This window comes from Scleropages formosus, chromosome 22 (genome assembly GCF_900964775.1).
Source record: "Scleropages formosus chromosome 22, fSclFor1.1, whole genome shotgun sequence".
NCBI classification, from domain to species: Eukaryota; Metazoa; Chordata; class Actinopteri; order Osteoglossiformes; family Osteoglossidae; genus Scleropages; species Scleropages formosus.
The window spans coordinates 16,912,151-16,933,443 of record NC_041827.1 but is presented as its reverse complement, the minus strand read 5'-3'; the positions used below and the strand labels follow the sequence as shown (position 1 = coordinate 16,933,443).

Genomic DNA, 21,293 nt, shown 5'->3' with positions numbered 1-21,293 from the left:
CACGCCATCGCAAGGTACCCCAAGCAGGACTCAAACCCCAGACCTGCCAGAGAGCAAGTTGCTTGGGAGAAAAGCATTGGCTAAATGAATAAATGACATATGCGTCATGCCAGTCAGCTGTTGAGTAAGGGCAAAATCTAAATTTGGTCTTTATAAACAAAGAAATGCCTTGTGAGTTAAACTCCTTGTGAAGTCAAATTCCCTTATGGCCATATCTTGGCATTTGACTATTCAAAATACTTCAAATAATGAAACCTTACATGAGGTATATAATTCTTATCCACATAGAATCAAACATAAAAGTGAAGATATAAAGTTCTGAAAGATGAAAAATTTATATCCATGCTGATGAGAGTTTCAGTCCTCTCTCACAGGGCATATCTTTGCATTCTTAAGAAAACATTTATCCAAATGATTTGGCTAAAAAACAATTATAGCAATTATTCTTCCACAAGTATAAATCAATGTATTACACAAGTAAGGGTCTATCCAGAAAAATAATTCAGAATCTAAATTTATTTTAAAACAATTTTTAATCTGAATATCCAAACAATTATACCAAATATACAACAGTGACAGAACAGCTGAATCAACATGTTCACAAAATTGCAGGAAAAATAATGACCGGTTTATACAAAAATGAAATAAAGACTTTACAAGAATAGTCCATGAAGGCTGATTTTTACAAAACTAAAGGCAATTTAAGAATCTCCACAGTTCCCCTGTAAAACATTTATTAATTTTCCAAATTCTGGAAATGGCCAACTTTAAGAGTCTGCAACAACTTCTGCTTAGGACAATAAAAGTTACGCAACACCAGCATCAAAAAAAGTGATACCTGGAATAGTTCACACCAACAAAACCTTTTCACACCTTCTTATAAAATAATCCTTTCAAAATACTTGATCAAATTCAAAATTTTGGCAGTCTACCAGCTTGCCTCAAGTTTAGTTGAGATCATTAAATCTTGTTTGTAAATCATGAAATACAAAACTAGTTTTGCTTGCAAGAAAAGGAATGCATGGAAGATAAAGGTGCTTCAATGTAAAATCAAAAGGGTTCTGGTTTCATACCACCTTTATAGCCCAGTTCCAAACAGCGTTTACAAAATGAGCTTCAGTGGCCTCAAGTCCACCAAGAGTCAGCCTGTTTTTTAAGTCCCTCACCAAAAAAAAAAAAAAACCAAACTTTTACAAAAGCAAACACTTCAAAACCAGAGATGAACAAGCAACCAGCTGAGGGCAGAGTCAATTAGCCGGGTCACTGAAAGTAAATTTAGCAAACTAAAAACCATTCTGGTCAAAATGTTTCTCCCTTCCTTCCCACCGAAATAATTTACAAAGTGTTAGAAAATGAGCTAAAACCAAATTCTCAGGAATAAACTGTTCAGCTACAAAAGGAACTGATGCATTCTGAATAATAAATCCAGAAATGGACTGAAATATTATTTACATTTTATTCTGCACATGCAAAAGTGAACAAGCCCCTGATTAACTACTTGTTCCAGGGACAGGGGCATTGAAACGGTCATTCTATAACCCTACAAAAGTAAACCATGGTGAAATAAGTAAACCATACTGAAATATGCACTTAACACGGGTACTATCACAATTTCTGAGCATCCTTGTCCCTCTTTTATTTATTAAAAAAAATAAAGATAAAACACAAGGCCAGTACCCGAAGACAAGGGTAACTACATTCAGAAAATCCATTTTTTAATTTGACTAAGGTGGGACTAAAGATTTCCTAACGAAATTTAAAGTTAAATTAAGAAACAATTCTTGTTGTGTTGTTAAGTTAAAACAAATGTGTTAACATAAATTAGAAAATAATTTCAATGGATACTACGTAGCAAAATGGCTCGGCTTTTTGAAATTGTTTTAGACTGACTCATGGCATTTGATAGGGCTTACAATCAAACTTCGCACCATACTGGATAAAGTTTTCTGAAAAATACGTTTGCAGAAACTCCTTATATAATTAAAAAAAAAAAAAAATTGAATCCTTTTACTCACTGAAAAAGACGAGAGAGAAAGAGGCCAACAGGTTTTATCTAAACATTAATAGTCCTCAAGGCATCTATATCCAAATATACTCAAAGGACTAGAGAGTGTGAAAAGAGCTGCTGCAGGAGTACAGAAGTTCCTTTAAAACAAATATGGTTCACACGGGGTATGCCACGAGTGGCGTGATCTGTATTACAGGGGACAAGTTGACTTGTAAGATCTTCTGGGCTTTTGTCCTCACCTCCTCATCTGTGGCAGAACCATCCACCTTGATCACCTTAAACCTTAGACTGTTCTCCATCAGTCTTGAGTTCTCCTGGTCTCTGTCCCAGACAGTGCCGGCCTGCACCGCGACACGAGCCCTGTCCCTCCAGTCTAGCGTGCTATTGGCTTTGCTTATTCTCAGAGGAACCATAGTGTAGCCGTTGTGGCCCTTGTTCAAAACCTTGACGGTGTCGTAAACCCCCAGAGCAACATCTCCACTCAGGGCCACTCCCACCTTCGCTGGAGAGGACAACTTGCTGTTCTCCAGAGCCACCACTTCAGGTGTCTTGCCTGCACTCTCCAGCGGTTGTACCGGTATCCCAGACCGTCCCCTTGGCAAGTGAGAGTTGGGCGCAGCGATGCCCAGGGGTGCCGGGTCCGAGCGGATCTGCAGCCGTGCCGTGTGGCCACCGGACGGCCCTGTGATATTGGTCAGTTTCAGACACTGTGCAGGTCTGTCTGTGAGCAGCGGAGCTTTGGATAGCACTGTCTCTTGGCAGGACTCTTCTGAAAGGTTGCTCAGCAGGACTTTGGGATGATTCTTTATGATGACTTTGGCGTCTGTCGTTAACTGCGTGCAGCCGGCTTCTTTTTTCTTCACCAGAGGCTTCCGGCTGCGTTTCTTAATCTTCTGCACCTTCAGTACTTTGCTGGGAACTTCAACAATTTTAGGTACCTTCTCCGGAGCAAGAGGCTCTGTTGTGCAAGATTTGTACCCATACACATCCTTGCTCTTCAGCACAGTGGGTCTGTGTCCCTCATCTTTGAGTCCCTGCAGGAAGGAGACCAGCTGTCTCTCAGTGTCCAGAAGATCTTTTGACATGGGGCTGAACACCTTCAAGGCCTCTAGAAAAGTCGCTTGTCCAGCTAAGGCCAGTCTTGACCACGACTGCACTACCTTCTCGACAACCTCCTCTTCACAATTCATGGCATAACCCAAGAAGTGAACAACATAAAGGCCTCGACTGAAGGTGCACCCTGTAAAGACAGCACAAATACAGACACGTATTACACAAGTATTCTATATTGTATTTAAGAAAAAGAAAGGCATTTTAAACGCAGCCCCAAACACTACAACGTCAAAAAAAGTTTAAGGGCTTTCAGAGACAACTGCAAAATAATCATTACTTTCAGTTATTATAATGCTATTCCACATATACAGCTACCCTTTAGGACTGCAAATATTAATACAAATGGCACACATTAAACAACCAACCAAACCTTCAGTACAGAGCTTGAATTCTTTGACAGTGCTGTGTTCAGCCAGTCTGTAAAAACTATTGAGTCACGGAATTACAAAGGATGTGAATGTGGTCAAGTGTCCTTTCAAATATTTCAGTAAAATACCATATATGAACAGAAGTACTCTGAATAAAATATTCTTATGAAAGATGACAACCTTTGAATCCAACATTAGGTTACTTTAGAGGTAGAACTGTTTGTTCACAAAGTGATTTTTCCTTTAAAAATAAATAAGAGTGACACAACTTACTAACCAAATATCAAACCAACTGGGTTAGCTGATGCATATCAAGCCAGAAAATTTATGGTTTAAACATTTAAACAAAAAAAAAAGCTTACATTAATCTGGAAATTAAGAGTCTGCTTTTTCATTTGGCAGATGAAAGGTTATTTGACTCAAAATTGTGCTGGTAACGACAAAATAGCGTTGTGGATAAGAATGCATACATCACACCTAGAGCTTAAGAACTGAGCCTAGAGATGTATTTTAGCAGGTGTATAAATAGAAATGTGATGCTCAAAAAATCAATGTCATTGTTCTTTGTGCTAAAAGTAGGTATGTTTGGTAGCCTCAACAGACCTGTAACTTGCTGTACGTGTTTGCACCTTGCCTGGTATTTATGATAGATGCCATTCTTGACATCTGTTCAGAGGGCACATCAGCAGCAGAGGTGAACAACGATTGCTTTGCAAGTTCTGCCATTTTGAGAAATCTGTTTTCATCTTTGTTCCGCCCATTTTTTGGTTCAAAGGCCCCATTTTTGCACAAATAAACTCTGCATTTCAATTCCACGTCTGAGTCCAAACATCATCCTGAGTGAAAAAAATCAGCAGTGTCACAACTAATTAATACAAAGTTGGTAGCATTAGCTGAAAGTATGAAACTTTAAGCGCAAGGAGTTCAAAACCAGTTAAAATGAGTTAGTCACAATAAACAGTGCCATTCCAAAAAAAACTATTTTGCTGAAATACAGAGGCTGAAACAACCAAATGGCATGACATTTACCTTCTGACATTATCACAAAACCAAATAAATTCTTCTACAACTTCTAAAATTGTACCACTGGACAGCCCAGAATATTGGGTAAGCAACCATTTATTTGGTTAAAATTTCAAATTAGAGCCAAGAGTTCTGTTTGCCTTCTGGACATATGAAATGTTCGTCCATGAAAGCACTCACTTCACCCTACCTCAACCAGCACTATATGTTTGGCAATGCCAACAGCGCATTAAAATTCAAGCTCAATCAAGAATTAATTGCTGTTCATCCTCATACCCTCTTCCACCTCCAGCATGGAAATGTTATAATGCTTCAAAGACTATTAAGAGTAGAACATGCATATCTTTTCACCCAGGCACAGCGTGCTCTGAACAACTTGAAAGGCCAAAGTGAAACTGACTAAGTTTTTCCATTTTATACAAAAGCGGGACCACTTCCTGACAATCAACTCACGTACATGTGTGCGCAAAAGGAGCACCTGGTCTGCATGACCTTTGTCACCGACAAGAAAGCAGTAAGGACATACTCCACTCACCCCAACAGAGCTTCTGAATGTTGGCTGGGTTTTTTTTGTTCGATAAAAAATTAGCAAAATTTGTGTGCTGTCTGTCACATGTTAGTTACATCTATTATTAGGACTTGGTGAGAACTGGATGGTCAATCACTTAATACGTAAAAATTATCAATATTAAAGAATTTACAACTGACTCCACAGCTACAAACAATTAGGATGAGTTTCAAGTTAAGTTCTGTAAACAATTTTCAACATAAGACATTAATTTATTAGTACCTCAAAGCTAATTTGGGGGGGGACTGAAAAGTCTCCTCAAACTCCTGGTCAGCCCTGACTGTTGACTGATTCATCCCATAAACAGTTGCAAAATCATCTTTTTATAGGTCACAGGCACTCAAACACTAGACACACACTGCAAATACAACAGAACCAAGGATTTCTAAAAATCTGGTCTCTCATTCCTACAGTTTGAGTATGTTTTACTGTCAGCTAACAGCTGGAGTAATAGGTAAGTGAAGTAAGTGCAATAACAGAACAGGGAAATGTTTGTATCTTTGAAAATTTGCAAGTCAAGAAGCCAGTGAACAGTCATTCCTCACATAAAGGTGTTAGATCAGTCCATGAAATTGGGCAAATTTTTCGAGAAGAGGCGCAGTTAATGATTATTTGTAATGAGGGGAAAGGCTTCCAGAGAAAATTACCTAAAATTAATTAAAAAATTAAAGTATTGGGTATTGTGGAAGAAATTTGGCATAACTCAATCAAAAGGACCCAAGATAGACTATCTTACTTTATTTCACCCCAGCTGGAGGGAGAGTTCCCTGTGTCAGAGTCTAGGGAGTCTCCTAGAGCATCCAATACACACACATTATATAGCTCCAAAAGCACGTTACATACATAACTTCTCATTGGCTTTCTTTCTGCGTGATCAGTGGGTGCTCAGCTCGTGTTTACTTCTAATTCGTTACTTATCTACTATGTTTGCTATAGGGTAAAGTAAGTTACGAGCATAATATAGCATGCACTCTACATTCCTTCAGCTTACTTCTCAAACTGCCAACATTTTTAAGTTTCTCCCCCCCCCACTGTCAGCCAGTATTTGTTACCCCTTATCGCTGGAGGTGCCTTTTTGGTACATCCTGCTTTTCACACAATGAGCTCTCTGCAGCAGTTACAGAACATCAGTTGTACATTAAATGCATACCATCATTTCTACTCCATTTTCTTATTTTTATCTTACATAATTAAGTATACATAGTGTAACCAAGACAACATTAAAAGACAAGCTAAAAATTTGTCTAACCATATAACCACCTCCTCTATTAACCAAAATAACAGCACATACAAAGATTGGAAATAATATACACATACATAACACTAAGGGAAAAATTTAAATATTTCACAAGTGATCTAACTGTACTAAGAATATCCAAAATGGTGTTCAGACATCGCAGAAATCAAATTGTTAACTTCTGTAGCAGAAAAAGTTACACGTGGATCAACCATATATTTATCGCGAGAACAAGCAGACCAATTTATTCACATGTTGTTATGGTCTGCTTGATAAATAATACATTTCCTTACCAAATGCAAAAGTAATCATCCATAACAAAGCAATTTTGAGTTGTGGTTTAGCAAGAATATACAGGAGGCAGATCAAATATTATATTTTTAGAAATTTTGATAACTAGAAAGGATTTAACTGGAGGTTCGTATTTTTTCTTTGAAATCAGGCTGATAAAGACATTTTTCAATGTTGGTAAATATGTAACTACAAGTTCGGCAACATAAGTAGATCTTTTAATAAGGTTCTCAGTTCAACTACATGTAAATCTAAAAGTTGACAAAACATTATACAGAACATTTTACTGCTTTATTTAATATTATCTTCCGTTTCTAAATTAATGTCTAAATTTTTGTAGCCAGTGAACTTGACAGTGTATCATCATGGTCATGATGGAAACATAAATGGGGAAAAATTAAAAATCAACCTTTAAACAATATTCAATACTGTTGCATGTTGAAAATCTGTAAAACTGCAAAGAAACCAAATATGTAAGAAGAATAGGAAACAAGGAAGGTCTTTCAAAAGATTAAAGAAATCAAAGAAGTTCAAGCTGCAACTATGAATGACCACAGATGCAAGCAGGCAGACAATAAATCGTGTAGTGATGACACACTGAAGATTTGTACAGCAGCGATATTAATATCCAAGATGCATTAGAAAAAAACATTAGCTATGTACCAGAGCCATTAATAACAGAGGATGAAATAGATTGGCAGTAATGTCTGCGCTAAGAAATAGAGTGGAATTACCCAGACTATCACAGAAGCTTTCTTTTTTTAATGGAGGAAGAAACTCACCAAGGTGCTGAACAACCAACAAGTATGGAAAACAAAATGGTAGCCAACAGACTTGAAAAGGTCAACTTGCATTCCAATACCCGAGAAAGGACAAGTGACAGTATGTGTACACTAACATAATTTCCCAAATTTCTCAAGGTTGTGATCAAGGTCATTGAGTGCAGGCTATAGCTATATGTGGAAGGAACTCCCCATGGCACAAGCCAGATTCAGAAAATGACAGGAAACCAAAAGATGTCATTGCTGTTGTGGGATGGATAATCTAAAAATCCAGCAAAAAGCAAAAATTAGCAACAGTCTAATAACCAGTCTATTAATAAGTCTGTCATGAGATATAGTATACCAAAGATCTGAGGGGAAGTTTACATAAATGCACTGGTGTAACCATGGGAAGGAAAATTACAATTATTCAAGCAATGGTATTTTCAATAACAGTATATGGATGTGAAAGCTGGACACTGAAGGAAAAGGGCTGAAAAACTTTGAACCTGTGGCTGGTGGAAACTTACAGATACCATGGACAGCCAGGAAAACAAAAAGATGGATCTTGAATCGAATCAAACCGTAACTCATTTAAAGCACAAATAACTAACGTTATATTGCTTTGGACACATCATGCAAATATTTCTCTTGAAAACCTGGAAATGCTTGTTGAAGCTTGAGGACAAACAACCACCAGCAAACCACATGCATGGATTCAATTACTGCTAAGAATCAACATGAAATCAATGGCACTTTTTAATTGGAAAGTTAAAGTCAAAAACAAAAATATAGCAAAGCAACCCAAGGGCTTAGCTCACTAAAGACTAGAGTGAGAACTTTGACTATGATCTGATCAGTTCAGATGTTGATTTCACATACTCTTCAAAAAAAAAAAAAAGGGGGGGGGAAACCCACACAATTCTGTTTCCCCTTCCTGAATCGGGGCCTTGTCGTGGTAGAAGGGCTTGCATTATATAGGGATCTCAGACCTATTTCGTCAGAAGTATGCTCCTGGTAGTCTCTCCCATGGTGACCAGGTCTGAAGTGAAGATCCAGACTAACACGAGCCGGAAAAATCCCAAAACAGCAGTTCAGAGTATTGAACCTTCTTGGAGAGAGTGGGTGGGGTTCTAGACAGGCCCCACATACAGACTCCAAAGTCCTACTGGGGGACTTCAATGCTCACATTGGAAATGACTGGGAAATCTGGAATGGGGTGACTGGGAAGAACTGCCTGTCTGATCTAAACCTGAATGGTGAAATATTATTGGACTTCTGTGCTAGCCATGTCCATAACAAACACCATGTTCAAACACAAGAAGGCTTATAAAAGTATACTTGGTACAAGAGCTCCTTGGGCCAAAGGTCAATGATTGACTTTGTAGTCGTTTCATCTGACTTCAGGCCACATGTTCTGGACACTAGGGTGATGAGAGGTGCTGAGCTGTCAACCGATCACCATCTGGTGGTGAGCTGGATCAGATGGCAGGAAAAACTGTTGAACAGACCTGGTAGACCCAAGGGTATAGTGAGGGTGTGCTGGGAACAACTATGAGAGGACCTGGTCCACAATGATTTCAACTCCCACCTCCATGAGAACTTCTTCCATGTCCTGGAGGAGGTAGGAGACAGTCTGAATGGACCCTGTTCAAAACCTCCATTGTGAAAGCAGCCAGGTGTAGCTGTGGCCAAAAGCTTGTTGGTACTAGTCATGGCAGCAACCGAAGTACCCCCTGGTGGACACTGGTAGTGAGGGAAGTCATCAAGCTGAAGAAAAAGGCTGTTAGGGCCTGGCTGGCTCTGGGGATTCCTGACTCAGCAGATGGGTACCGGCAGGCAAAAAAGGCAGCAGGAGCTGGGCTTGCAGAAGCAAAATCCAGAGCATGGGAGGAGTCTGGAGAGGGAATGGAAAATTACTTTCGGTTGGCCTCAAAGAGGTTCTGAAGAACCATCTGACAGCTCAGGAGGGATAGGAGGAGCTTCACTCAAGCTATGCTCAGCAGAGGTAGAGAAACTCTTACCTCAAATGAGGACATTGTCGGGAGGCGGAAGAAGCACTTTGAGGAACTCCTAAACCTGAGAGATATGCCTTCCTTACAGGAGTCAGGGCCAGAGGTTTCCAGGGTATCAAGAGTCCATTTTGCTGGCAGAAGTTACTGAGGTAGTTGAAAAGCTCCACTGTGGCAAAGCACCGGGGATGGATGAGATTCATCCAGAACTGCTTAAGGCCCTGGATGGTGTTGGGCTGTCATGGTTGACACACCTCTGCAATGTTGCATGGACCTCAGGGACAGTGCCTTTGGGTTGGCAAACTGGGGTGGCGGTCACTATCTTTAAGAAAAGGGACCACAGAGTGTGTTCCAACTACCCAGGTATCACACTTCGCAGCTTCCCTGGGAAATTTTATGCCAGGGTGCTGGAAAGGAGGCTCCAGCCGATAGTTGAACCTCAGACTGAAGAGGAGCAATGCGGATTCCATCCTGGCCATAGAACAGCAGACAAACTTTTCACCCTCCCACAGATAACTGACAGGGAATGGGAGTTTGCTAATTTAATCCACATGTTTTATGGACTTGAAGATGACCTACAACTGTGTTCCCTGAAAAATTCTCTGGAAGATGCTTCGGGACCATGGGGTGCCAGGGCCATAATTGCAAGCCATTTGGTTTCTGTACACACGGAGCAAGAGCTGTGTCTGCATAACCGGCATTAAGTCAAGCCCGTTCAATGTGGGTGCTGGACTCCACCAAGGTTGTGCCTCGTCTCCAACCCTGTTTGTGGTATTCATGGACTGGATGTCAAGGCACAGCTGAGGGTCAGGAGTGTATACCATGTGGTGGAGGCAGGAAGGTGATGTCTCTGCTTTTTGCGGATGATGATGTCTTTATGGCACCTTCACGTAGATGCCTCCAGCACGCACTGGAACGGTTTGCAGCTGAGTATGAAGCGACTGGTATGAGAATCAGCCCCTCCAAGTCTGAGTTCATGGTTCTCTCACGGAAAAAGATGGCATGCCCCCTTCAGGTAACACGAGAGAATTTGCCGCAGGTGGAAGAGTTTAAGTATCTTGGGGTCTTGTTCAGGAGTGAGGGGAGAAGGGAGCATGAGATTGGCAGCAGACTGGGAGCAGCAGCAGTAATGTGGTCGCTATATTGGACTGTAGTGGTGAAGGAGGAGCTGAGCCATAAGGCAAAGCTCTATTTACTGGTCGGTTTACATTCCTACCGTCATCTATGGTCATGAACTCTGGGTAATGAGCAAAAGAATAAGAGCGTGGATACAAGCAGCTGAAAGGAGTTCTCTCTCTAGGGTGGTTGGACTTGCTCTCCATGACAGGATGAACAGTTTGTTCATCCGGGAGGAACTCAAAGTAGAGCCGCTGCTCCTCCACATTGAGAGGAGCCAGGTGAGGTGATTCAAGCATCAGTTAAGAATGGCACAGCCAACTGGGACAAGACCCCGAGGTCAGCCCAGGACCCGCTGGAGAGATTATATCTCTCAGTTGGCCTGGGAGCAACTGGGGATCCCTCGGGTTGAGCTGGCAGAAGTTGCGAGGGACAGGGACATCTGGGCTTCTCTACTCTCCCTACTGCCACTGTGACCCTAGAAGGACTAAGTAGCCAAGAAAATTAATAGATAGAATGGACCACCCAATTTTATCTAACATTTCACAACAGAATTCTGTTTAAGTGCAATATGGCCCAAACAGAGAGATTTTAGAGGACCCCAGAAAAACAACTGTTAAAGTTTAGATTGGAAAGGTTTACAAAATGACTGCTAAAGACTTGGCTTTGAACTGATGGAGGCCCAAGTAGATAGCTCACAACTCAAAGAAATTCAGCACCCACTGCTACTTTCCCTAAGAGCGGGTGTGCTATAGAAATATGTGCAAAGGCACTCTGTACAAATCTCAAACGAGTGACAAAGAACCCTAAGATGGCAAGTAAAGATCTGCAAACAACTCTTGCACTCAATTTCTTGTACCCACAATATCAGTTGTCCGAGCAGCTGTCCAGCAAACCAGAGCAGCAAAAGCAGGCATTTTGGAATGGTGCATTACATTTCTCTTGTGTTTGACTGTCTTCTCTCCCTACCACACTGTGCAGCTGCAATTGTATATTTAGCAAGCTGCATTATCTTTGTATCATGCCTACAGAAGGGCTGCCGGTTCTCTGCATATCCTGCAATAAGTATGGTTTTGACTTTTCCACTGACCAAGTAGATGGCTTAACCTGCCATAAACAGCTGACCAATTTGGAACTTGCCGAGAAAATCCAGGAACTGGAGAAGCACATGAAGACCCTGTGAGATACTTAACAGGCTGAAATATTTCCTGATTCAATCTATCTAAAAAAGCTAGTGAACTCAGAAGTCTGTGGACTCTCCACCCATCTCTTTGACTGATTCTTCACCAGGACCTTGACAGAGCAAATCCTAAGTCTCTATCTGCCAGGGAGCCACAAGATCTCAAGTGGATCCATTTGAATCTAAATTCAGGCCCCTAATACAAGACCACTCAACGCAAAATCAGTTTGAAACTCTTCTCAGCACATCGGTCAGTAGTGTAACAAAGCGATTTTTACTAGCAAGTCACCCTAACCGAAATGACCAACCATGTAGTGTCACTGTTAAATGTCTCTCTAAAGCCAAGGTATCAGAAATTGAGACCCAGTTGATTAATACCCAAAAATTAGTAAACTCTGGCAGTAAGTACAACCTGTCAGAGATATTAAAAGAAAAGGTTAATATCATTGTGTAACAAAGCCTTTTAAAAAAAAAAAAAAAAGAGGGTCATCTTTGGGCCCCTATCAATAGTCAAAAGCAGTATGCATAAATTAGTCAGTATTTAACACTCCCTTGGACCAAAATCAAAGACTCCAAACATTTCTTGTAGCCAGCTACTGATGTGTCAATTGTAAAATAAGATAAAATTCAAAAAGATTTTCCCTAATTTTTCTTCTTCTATGGAAAATGCTTTTACTTCAAGAATATTCTTGGCTCATCTTGGAAACATTGCATGTTTTACATCTACCCACAGATTTTCAATAATACTGAAGTCTGGGGACTGTGAAGGCCACTCCAAAAACCTTATTTTTTCATAGTTCATTGTTGATTGAGATTTTTTTTGGATAATTCTCTTGTAACATCCAGCCTCTTTTCAGATTCAGTTTCTTTACTTATTGTGAAACATGAACTTCCAGGATTTTTTGATATTTAGCAAAAACCAATCTTCCCACTAAATGAATAATATTTCCTGTACCATTGGCACTAACAACCCCTGAGCAGAACAGATCAAGATCATTTTTATGAGTTGGTAAGGCACTCTTATGCCTAAATGTACCTTCGGAAATTATAGCCAAAGGGTTTGATTTTTGAGATGAGATCATAGATAAGGTTTCGATCTGATGACTTTTCCATGCAGATCATTTTTCTGCAAGTAAAACTGCACAGTGAACCAGTGCAGCACTACTCCCATGCCAGCTAAGCCTTCCTGCAGGTCCCCTGCACCGATATGCTTTGCATAGATGACCAGCATCTATGAGCAGTTTCATTGGAATTTTTGTTCTTCCAGGTTTTGTCTTGATTTCAACAGTACCCGTCAACTTCCAGTACTTAATGACATTTCAGATAGTGGAAATTGGAAGCAGGAAGCATTAAATATTTTCTATAGCCTTCCCTTGTTTTGTCAGAATCAATAATCTTTTAGATCCTCAGTCAGCTGCTTAGAGAAGCCCAAAGTTGATTAGTGTCAGCATAACACTGTGAGAAATTAAGGGTCCAAGGATTGATTAAGCTCTAGAATTACTTTCACTTAATTTGGATGAAGGCCTAAGAAGTCAAAGTTATGAAAATGTACAAAAAATACCATCAGCAGATAAAATGGAAGAATGCCCAAACTTTTGCACATTTCCTCCCCAATGTGTTAAATCCAGTGGAGGGTGCGATGGCATGGTGCGTTTGGCCAGGCCCTGCATTCTGGTGGGTCTGGGGTTCGAGCCCAGCTTGGGGTGCCTTGTGACAGGCTGGCAACCCGTCTTGGGTGTGTCCCCTCTCCCTATGGCCTTGCGCCCCGTGTTGCCGGGTTAGGCTCCAGTTCACCGCGACTCCGCTCGGGACAAGCGGTTTCAGACAGTATGCGCGTGTGTTAAATCCAGCAAATAAATTGCAAATGTACATTAAAATTAGCAGGAAAAAACCAAAACAAAAAGACGAGCTCAACTTGCAGTAAAATAAGAGCAGCTTTGGCGTGGTGAAACCCTCTCTTGTATGTCAGATTTTAAACAATGATGGGAGAAGACAGCACCAAAGTGGTTACTGCTGCCTGTGGTTTAATGAAACAATGTGCTGCGAAGGCCACAGACTAGCGCTTAAGCACACATCAGTGACATTGGGTAATAGGTATGCGCCGATTCATCTGCTCCAGAAAAGGTCTTTTTGCAGCTCAGTCAACATATTGACTAAAACTACCAACAAGAACAGTAACATGGGACACTCATTATTCCAAACAATCTCCAGATTAATTCATAATTATCCTACTGCCACCACTCTCCCAGAATTCACCAATATGGAGTTATTGGATCATTTCAACTCAAAAATGAGCACTATATGACTTCGGACCGAACAGGACAATCCCAGGCTCATCGCCAGATCTGGTGATAGATCACAACATAAGTACTACCTTGCATCATTCAATCAGGTTGTCGAGCAGGTTTCGGCCATGCTGATTCTATCATCCAAATCAGATTCCTTCTGCTCGAACCCCATACTGACAAAGGTTCTCAAATGTTAAGATTACCTCAGTCATGAAACCTATACTAACATAATAATTAATGCCCCTCTACTGTTGGAGATCATTCCAGATTCATTTAAAAATGTGATTCTAAAACCACAGCTCAAGAAAATAACCCTGGGTCCCTTCTGTTCTCAGCATTTTCAAACCAATTCATAATCTCCCTTTTATTTCCAAAATTGTAGAAAAGGTTGTTGCAGTGCAGCTCCTCTCATATCTAGCTGCAAAACATCAGTTTAAAGAATTTCAATCTGAATTTCAGCCACGCCACTGCATCAAACTAGTCTGGTTAGAGGCACCATCATCACCCTCCTGTCAGCTGTTGCAGGCTTCCCAACAGCACTCAGCTTCCTGGACATCACCGCAATCTTTGACACCATCAATCATTGCATCCTGCGCAGGTTGCATAGGTTAGAGATGTGCCTGGGCCTTTCTGGTACTGTACTCAAGTGGTTTAACTGCTAGATTACACAGATTTTAATGTGTATGACTACTGCTCTCTTTCCCTGCTATACATCACCTCTGGGTTCTGCGTTGGACCCAATGCTCCATTTTTTATAGGTGTTAAAAGTAGGTTATATTAAAAAAAAAAAAAAAAAAAAAAAAAAAAAAAAAAAAACTTAATTTCCACTGCTATGCCAATGATGTACAGCTCTATCTGTCCCTTAAGCCTTGAGACATGCTCATTACTAACACCTGTCTAGCTTCCTTGATGACATCAAGGCTTGAATGGATGCCAGCTACCTCATCTTGAATGTGGATAAAATGGAGATCATGCTACTGGGGCCAAAAATTCCCAGCAGCAAATCCACTCTGTTGGATCTTAAGGGCCTAAATTTCACCACTGTATCATCTTCAAGAAATCTGTGTTCCCTTTGACCCAGAGCTGTCGTACAATCCTTATATAACTTCTGCCATGAAAACTTGCTCACAGCTACTGAAGAACATCTCTAAATTATAGAGGTTTCTCTCTGGATAGGATACTGAGATGTTAGTTCATGCCTTCATTATAACAATTCCTTGGTGTCTGGCTGCCCTGCCTACATCATCTCCACCCTTCAACTTGTACAGAAAGTTCCACCTAGGATTCTTATCAACTCCCAGAAATACTACCATATTACTGCGATTCTCGGATCTCTTCAATGACTCTCAGATGAGCAAAGATACAACTTCAAGATACTGCTCTTAAATTACAAGGTGCTCAAGAGTCTAGCATCACCTTATGTCAATCTCCTCATGAACTACATGTCAAGTCATGTTCACCATTGACCAAACTGGCATTCTGTAATAGTTCCTGAGATCCATATACAGACTGTGGGTTTCAGAATGATTGCCCAATACTGTCTCTAAATTCTGAAATGCATAGTCTACTCTGTTACCATCTTCCAAGACTCAAAGCCCATTTCTTTAATCTTGTATTCCGATAGCTGATCCTAAGTGGTGTACTCAAGGTTCCCCCCTCCCCCTCCTTTTTCCTTGACGTGTTGTTGCTGCTCTGGGAACACTAGCCTCCAAGCGACACACACAGCAGCACTATAGTGCTGCTGCCAGCAAGGCATATCACCTGTTTCTGGGAATCAGTGACTGCCTACCACAACCTTCTGGTTCTATGAGTGGAAACAGACAACGACCTACCTCAATTAATGGGATTTGTAACCATGGGACCAGAAAACAGCTTTAGCTTCCACACGCCATAACTCTGCTTTGACAAACATGCATGTTTTTTTTTAATGCTAGACATATGCACACACACATCTTCTATTGCCACATCAGAATGTCAGGATAGGTGACCAGCAATGGTACTTGGACTCCCAGATTTTTCTTCTCCCATTCTTTGCATTAGGGAATTTTTTTTTGTTTTCCTCTCCTCAGCTTCCAGTTGGCTTATCCTAATAGTCAAGTCACAATTTACAGGTTTCTGGATTACACAATTTCAGAATAAGGCAAGGTAATTAAGGGTAACTGCTGCCTTTCTATCTCCAGTATCACACCCTATAGCATCTTCTGCAACATTCGTCAGCATTTTGTGTCATCCATGTGAAAAGTGTTAAAATATAAAAACACTGAGCAAGAGTGGTATTCATGGGTGGATAACAGAGGAAACCAGTGCTCTTATTAAAATAAACATTGCTCCAACTTTGCAACAGACAACCTAGATGTTCCACAACACTACTGGAACAGTGTTCTGTAGACCAATGAGGAAAAAAAAAAATTTGGTAAATGTACAATGCAATTTTTGGACAAAACAAACTGCATAGCAAGAACACCAAAAACTCTCACCCAACTGTGAAGAATGGTATAATAGTGTGGGGCAGCAGCTTTGCTGCCTCAGGCCCTAGAAGGCTTGAAATCATAGAGGGACTAAAGAACTCAGTTTTATCAGGAAATTGTACACCATAATGTCAGGACATCTGTCTGTGATGTAGAACTCAAAAAGATGTTCCATCACACGCCACGAAAATTATCTGAAACTGAACAAGTACATCAACATCAGAGTGGTTCAAACAACAGAAATTCAGTATTTTTCAGCGGAGTCCTTTTTACTGAAATGTTGCAGTATGATCTGAATCAGGAAGTTCAAGACATCCCAAAAACAAACCTGAACTAAAACAATTTCGTACAGAAGAACAGGTTAAAACACCTCCTAAGAGTATCATAGCTCCGATCAGCAGCTACAAAAAACCTTTGGATGATTCATGACAATAAAGGAAGGTACACTAGTTGGTAAATAAAGTTCATATACCTTTTCTAACAATAGCCTTATGAAATTACGCAAGTTAAAGAAGAACTTCAAACCTCGAATTAGAATGCTGAAAAAAGCTCAGACTCATGCTCATTGGTGGAGAGGAGATCAAGAACAGATGGAATACACCGCATCACTGTACCATGAAGATCAAGCAGAACAACAGGCATTTCCATCTATGCCTCACAAACAAGAACCACAAGTGATGAGAGAGTAGCAGAAGCAGCATTAAAAGCCTCATCAAAGAAGGAGGCACCTGGAATTGACGGTATTCCCATCGAATTACTGCAGTAGTCAGACACAGCCGTTTCAATACTAATAAAGCTCTGTCAAGAAATCTGGAATACAGCATAGTGTCCAACAGATTGGAAAAGATATGTATTCATACCAGTATTAAAGAAAGGTGACCTGACCGACTGTGGGAATTATCGCACAATCGCCCTGATCCCCCTTGCCAGCAAAATATTACTCAAGAGCCTTCAGTGAAGACTGCAACTGTGCTTGGGGCAAGAACTGCCTGTACAGCAAGCAGGATTCAGGAAAGGGTGAGGGACAAGCGATATCATCTTAAGTGTGAGATGGATTCTTGAAAAGGCCAAAGAATATCAAAAGGATATCTACATTTGCTTCAACTACAGAAAGGTATTTGATTGCGTGAATCATCAGGAACTCTGAACTACGTTACAAAGCATGGGTATACCAGAACACCCGGTCATTCTCATGCACAACCTTTACAACAACAACTAAAAGCAACAGTTCAAACGGGACAAGAGGAAATGGAATGGTTCAAAATTGGTACGGCTGTAACTTAGACAAGGCTGTATGCTCTCTCCGTATCTGTTCAATTTATATGCGGAAAAGATCATCAGGGAAGCAGGGCTATATGAAGACAAATGGGGTGTGAAAATTGGTGGAAGACTCAGCAATCTTTGCTATGCCGATACGACCAGACTGGCTGAAAGCGAGGACAATTTGAGACATCTGCTCACCAAGCTCAAAGAACATAGCTTGAAAATACACTTGCATCTCAATGTGAAGACGACAAAGCTGTTCACAACTAAAAATCTGGAAGACTTTACATTTGATGGAGAAGAAACAGAGACAGTAGCTAACTTTAGTCTACTCGGATCAATAATCAATAAAGAAGTGACAAGCAGTCAGGAAATCCGACGCGAAATTACTCTGGGCAAAACCGCCAAGAAGAGTATGGGCAAAATTCTCAAGCGCAGGGATGCAACTCTGTACAAAAGTCTGACTAGTTCAAGTCATGGTCTTCAGTCACATCATACAGATTCAGGAGTTGGATAGTGAAGAAGATGGAATGGAAGAAAACGAACACCTTTGAACTATGGTGCTGGTGAAGAATCCCGCATTTACCCTGCTCAAATGCGTGGATACTGCAGCAGATTAAACCAAAGACGAGACTGGAAGCTCAGATGACGCAGCTTCAACTCTCTTACTTTAGACACATTGTGGGGCGAGAACAGTCAATGGAAAAGGACATCATACTGGGCAAAGTGGAAGGTCAACGTAGAAGAAGGGCTGCTACACGGTGGATTGACAATCACCACAGCCATGGATGCCCCACTTTCAAGCCTTAGCCAGTTGGCAGAAGACCAGATGCTTTTCAGTATAACTATCCACAGAGTCGCCATGAATCGACATCAACTCAACGGCACCGAGCATCAACGGCCTTGAACAATTAAACCATTTGTTCAACAAACATATGGACTTAAATGTTATATGCTACATAATACTGTATGTATTACTCTTACTTAGACGAAGATCAGATCACACTTTCAGCCATTTATGCAAAAATCCACACAATTCCAAAGGGTTCACAATTTTTCAAAACTGTAGCATATACTCAACAACATTCAAATCTGGATTTGGTGCTCTTACAGCCTGTGAAGTCAAGATACCTGGAGACAGAAACCTTATGTTAGGTTGACTGATTTAAAAAAATAATAAAAAAAAATAGGTCTGCATAAATGAACATCCGTATACAGAGTATGTGTACACTAGGTCCTCAAATTATGAGCACAAATGAAATGGAAATTCTGTTCCAATTTAATTTTTATCTGCAAAGTCACTTTTACAACTAAGTCATAACCAGCAAAAGCTACATAACACAGATATCCCTCCATTTATTTAGGCAAAGCAATAATAAAAAATAATTTAAAAACAATATTGCAGCTTAAATATATAAATAAGTGCCTTAGTACTGTACAGCACCATGGTGCAGCTGTTAATGTCAGTGCCTCACAATGCCTAACCCATACAGAAGACAACAATGACCTCATACCCTTCTGTGAAAACCACAAATGATCACTATGATTTTATACTCAGCTTGGCAGCATGTACTTTATATTATTATACATTTATTTATTTTGGAGACACTTCTCCAAAGCAACATACTGTTACAATGATTCATTTACGCATTTATATGGCTGGGTATTTTTACTGGAGCAGTTCAGTTTAAGTTCTGTAGTTATAGGTACTAGAGCAAGAGGTGCGATTTGAACCTAGGTCCCCTCTTAGTGCAAGGTGGAGGCTCAATATGCTGCAATAACAGCAAGTCACCTTGGAGAAAGGCATGATCATAAAAAAATTTTGTCTACAGAACAAATACCAATCCCAACCATTTCAATTTTCAGCATTTTTGCAAAGACGGAAAGCTAAAGAGAGATGATTGATCACCACCAAACCAAAGGTAAAAATGCGACAAAAAGTATAATTAGGTCCAATCTGCTGAACTCTAGCCGTAAGCGCATGCGTAACAGTATATCGGCTCTGATTGGCTGTATCAAAACTAGTCTCCCAATAGGAGACTAGTTTTAATCTATTAGAAACTAATTTTAATAGGTGAAGTTACCACAGTTCGACGATCCAGTGAGTTGAAGTGCTTCAGAATAGAACAAGAAAAACTCATAAATTGATAACAACCACAGCCAAGTAACCACACAGCTACCGTATGCATCACTGACTGAACTCGACTGGTTGTGGCGTGGAAAACTACTGACTTAATTAAATCTTGCTCAGTTGCTGTATGTCACTAACAACGCGAAACATAACAAAAACAAGCTTGCTACGGCAACGCAAGAGGAACACCTTAGCTTCTCTCAGAAATTAATTCGACCTGACAAAATTAACATTTCAGATTAACTCTAATGCCATGCCGAAAAAGACACTAGCAGCGAGAACAGAAATACTAGCCACTAAATTATACCAACCAAGGAGGAGACTTACTTAGACAATCCTTCGTCGCTTTTTTTTATCGTGAGAATAAGCAAACCGGTAACGTGCTTCCCCCACAAACTTCACGTCACTCTCAGGTAAGATATGTGGCAAGACATAGAAGAGCGAAAGACCAAGGGTGAGAAGCCGGAATCAGCCAGTACCTCTCGTCGCTGTATCCCCGCTGCGGGCGCCCGTTCCAGCGCGCACCAATTGGTCCGGGAACCGCCGAAGCCAAAAGAGACCGAATCAAAATGGCTGCACACAAAGTGGGGGTGAGTTCGAAACGTAACGGAGAGAGAACATGGGCGGGCCTTAGAAGTGCGTGCCAAATAAAGGGGCGGGACTTATCTGCGCATAAATTCACCAGCATCCATAAAAGGATAGTGAGACATTCACTCGGCGCGCATACGCTCCGCTGGAATTCGCTGTCTGGTGAAGAAAGCTGTCTATCTGCAAAAAATAATAGGGTGGGCGGAGCAAGTGTGGTACGTCATCGAGTGTATGTTACATTTTATTGGATTAAATAGCAGATGGGCGGAGTTTTACACTTCGAAACAATAAGGATATTTAATGCTGGAGAAAAGTACTGTGTTCCCTCCCCCTCCAGCCTTGTGCCTTGTGTGTTGCCAGGATAGGCTCCGGTTCCCCGCGACCCCGTATGGGACAAGCGGGTCAGAAAGTGTGTGTGTGTGTGTTATTGTTAACCAAATTTCATATCCAAGAATGGAAATTCTCCAGAAGCCTGACTTGATAGCACTCTCACATTAAATCAATGTTCATTACTAGTATCCAAGACTCCGCCAATAAAAAAAGCAATAGAACTATTACACTTTGTAAATCATTTAATCTTTTTCTCATTTTTCATTGTCTAAATTATAACTTGTTTGTATTCCCTTTTCTCCCCTTCTTTGCATTGTTCTCTTTTTTACCATTTGTACTATCGCTTTGTGTTTTCATAAAATAAGAAAGATAAAGATATTTATTGATGTTTCATTAATGAAAGAGGAGTCCAACTTATTTCAGGATAGGAAAATCATTAGAAAACAATTTAAGAAAATTTCTTAACTATGATTTCTATTTAAATATATTACTAATTTTCACACACTGGCAGTGAGGTTTATGTGATTATGAAATGCACAGGTTAGATT

At 40.5% G+C, this 21,293-nt stretch overlaps 1 protein-coding gene across 1 annotated transcript; it reads right to left on the bottom strand.

Moving 5' to 3' along the window:
- Positions 1 to 1,530: 1,530 nt before the first annotated feature.
- ccdc71 (coiled-coil domain containing 71) lies at positions 1,531 to 20,447 on the bottom strand. The gene is made up of 2 exons (XM_018744529.2): positions 20,307 to 20,447; positions 1,531 to 3,248 (listed from the first exon to the last, which is right to left on the bottom strand). Exon 2 carries the CDS (start codon positions 3,196 to 3,198, stop codon positions 2,164 to 2,166), a length of 1,035 nt encoding a protein of 344 aa, XP_018600045.1. The 5' UTR covers positions 3,199 to 3,248; positions 20,307 to 20,447; the 3' UTR covers positions 1,531 to 2,163.
- Between the last annotated feature and the right edge of the window lie 846 nt (positions 20,448 to 21,293).

What these genes read in the sequence shown, in the direction of transcription:
- ccdc71 (XM_018744529.2), bottom strand. Translation starts at nt 3,198, where the DNA reads ATGAATTGTGAAGAGGAGGTTGTCGAGAAGGTAGTGCAGTCGTGGTCA.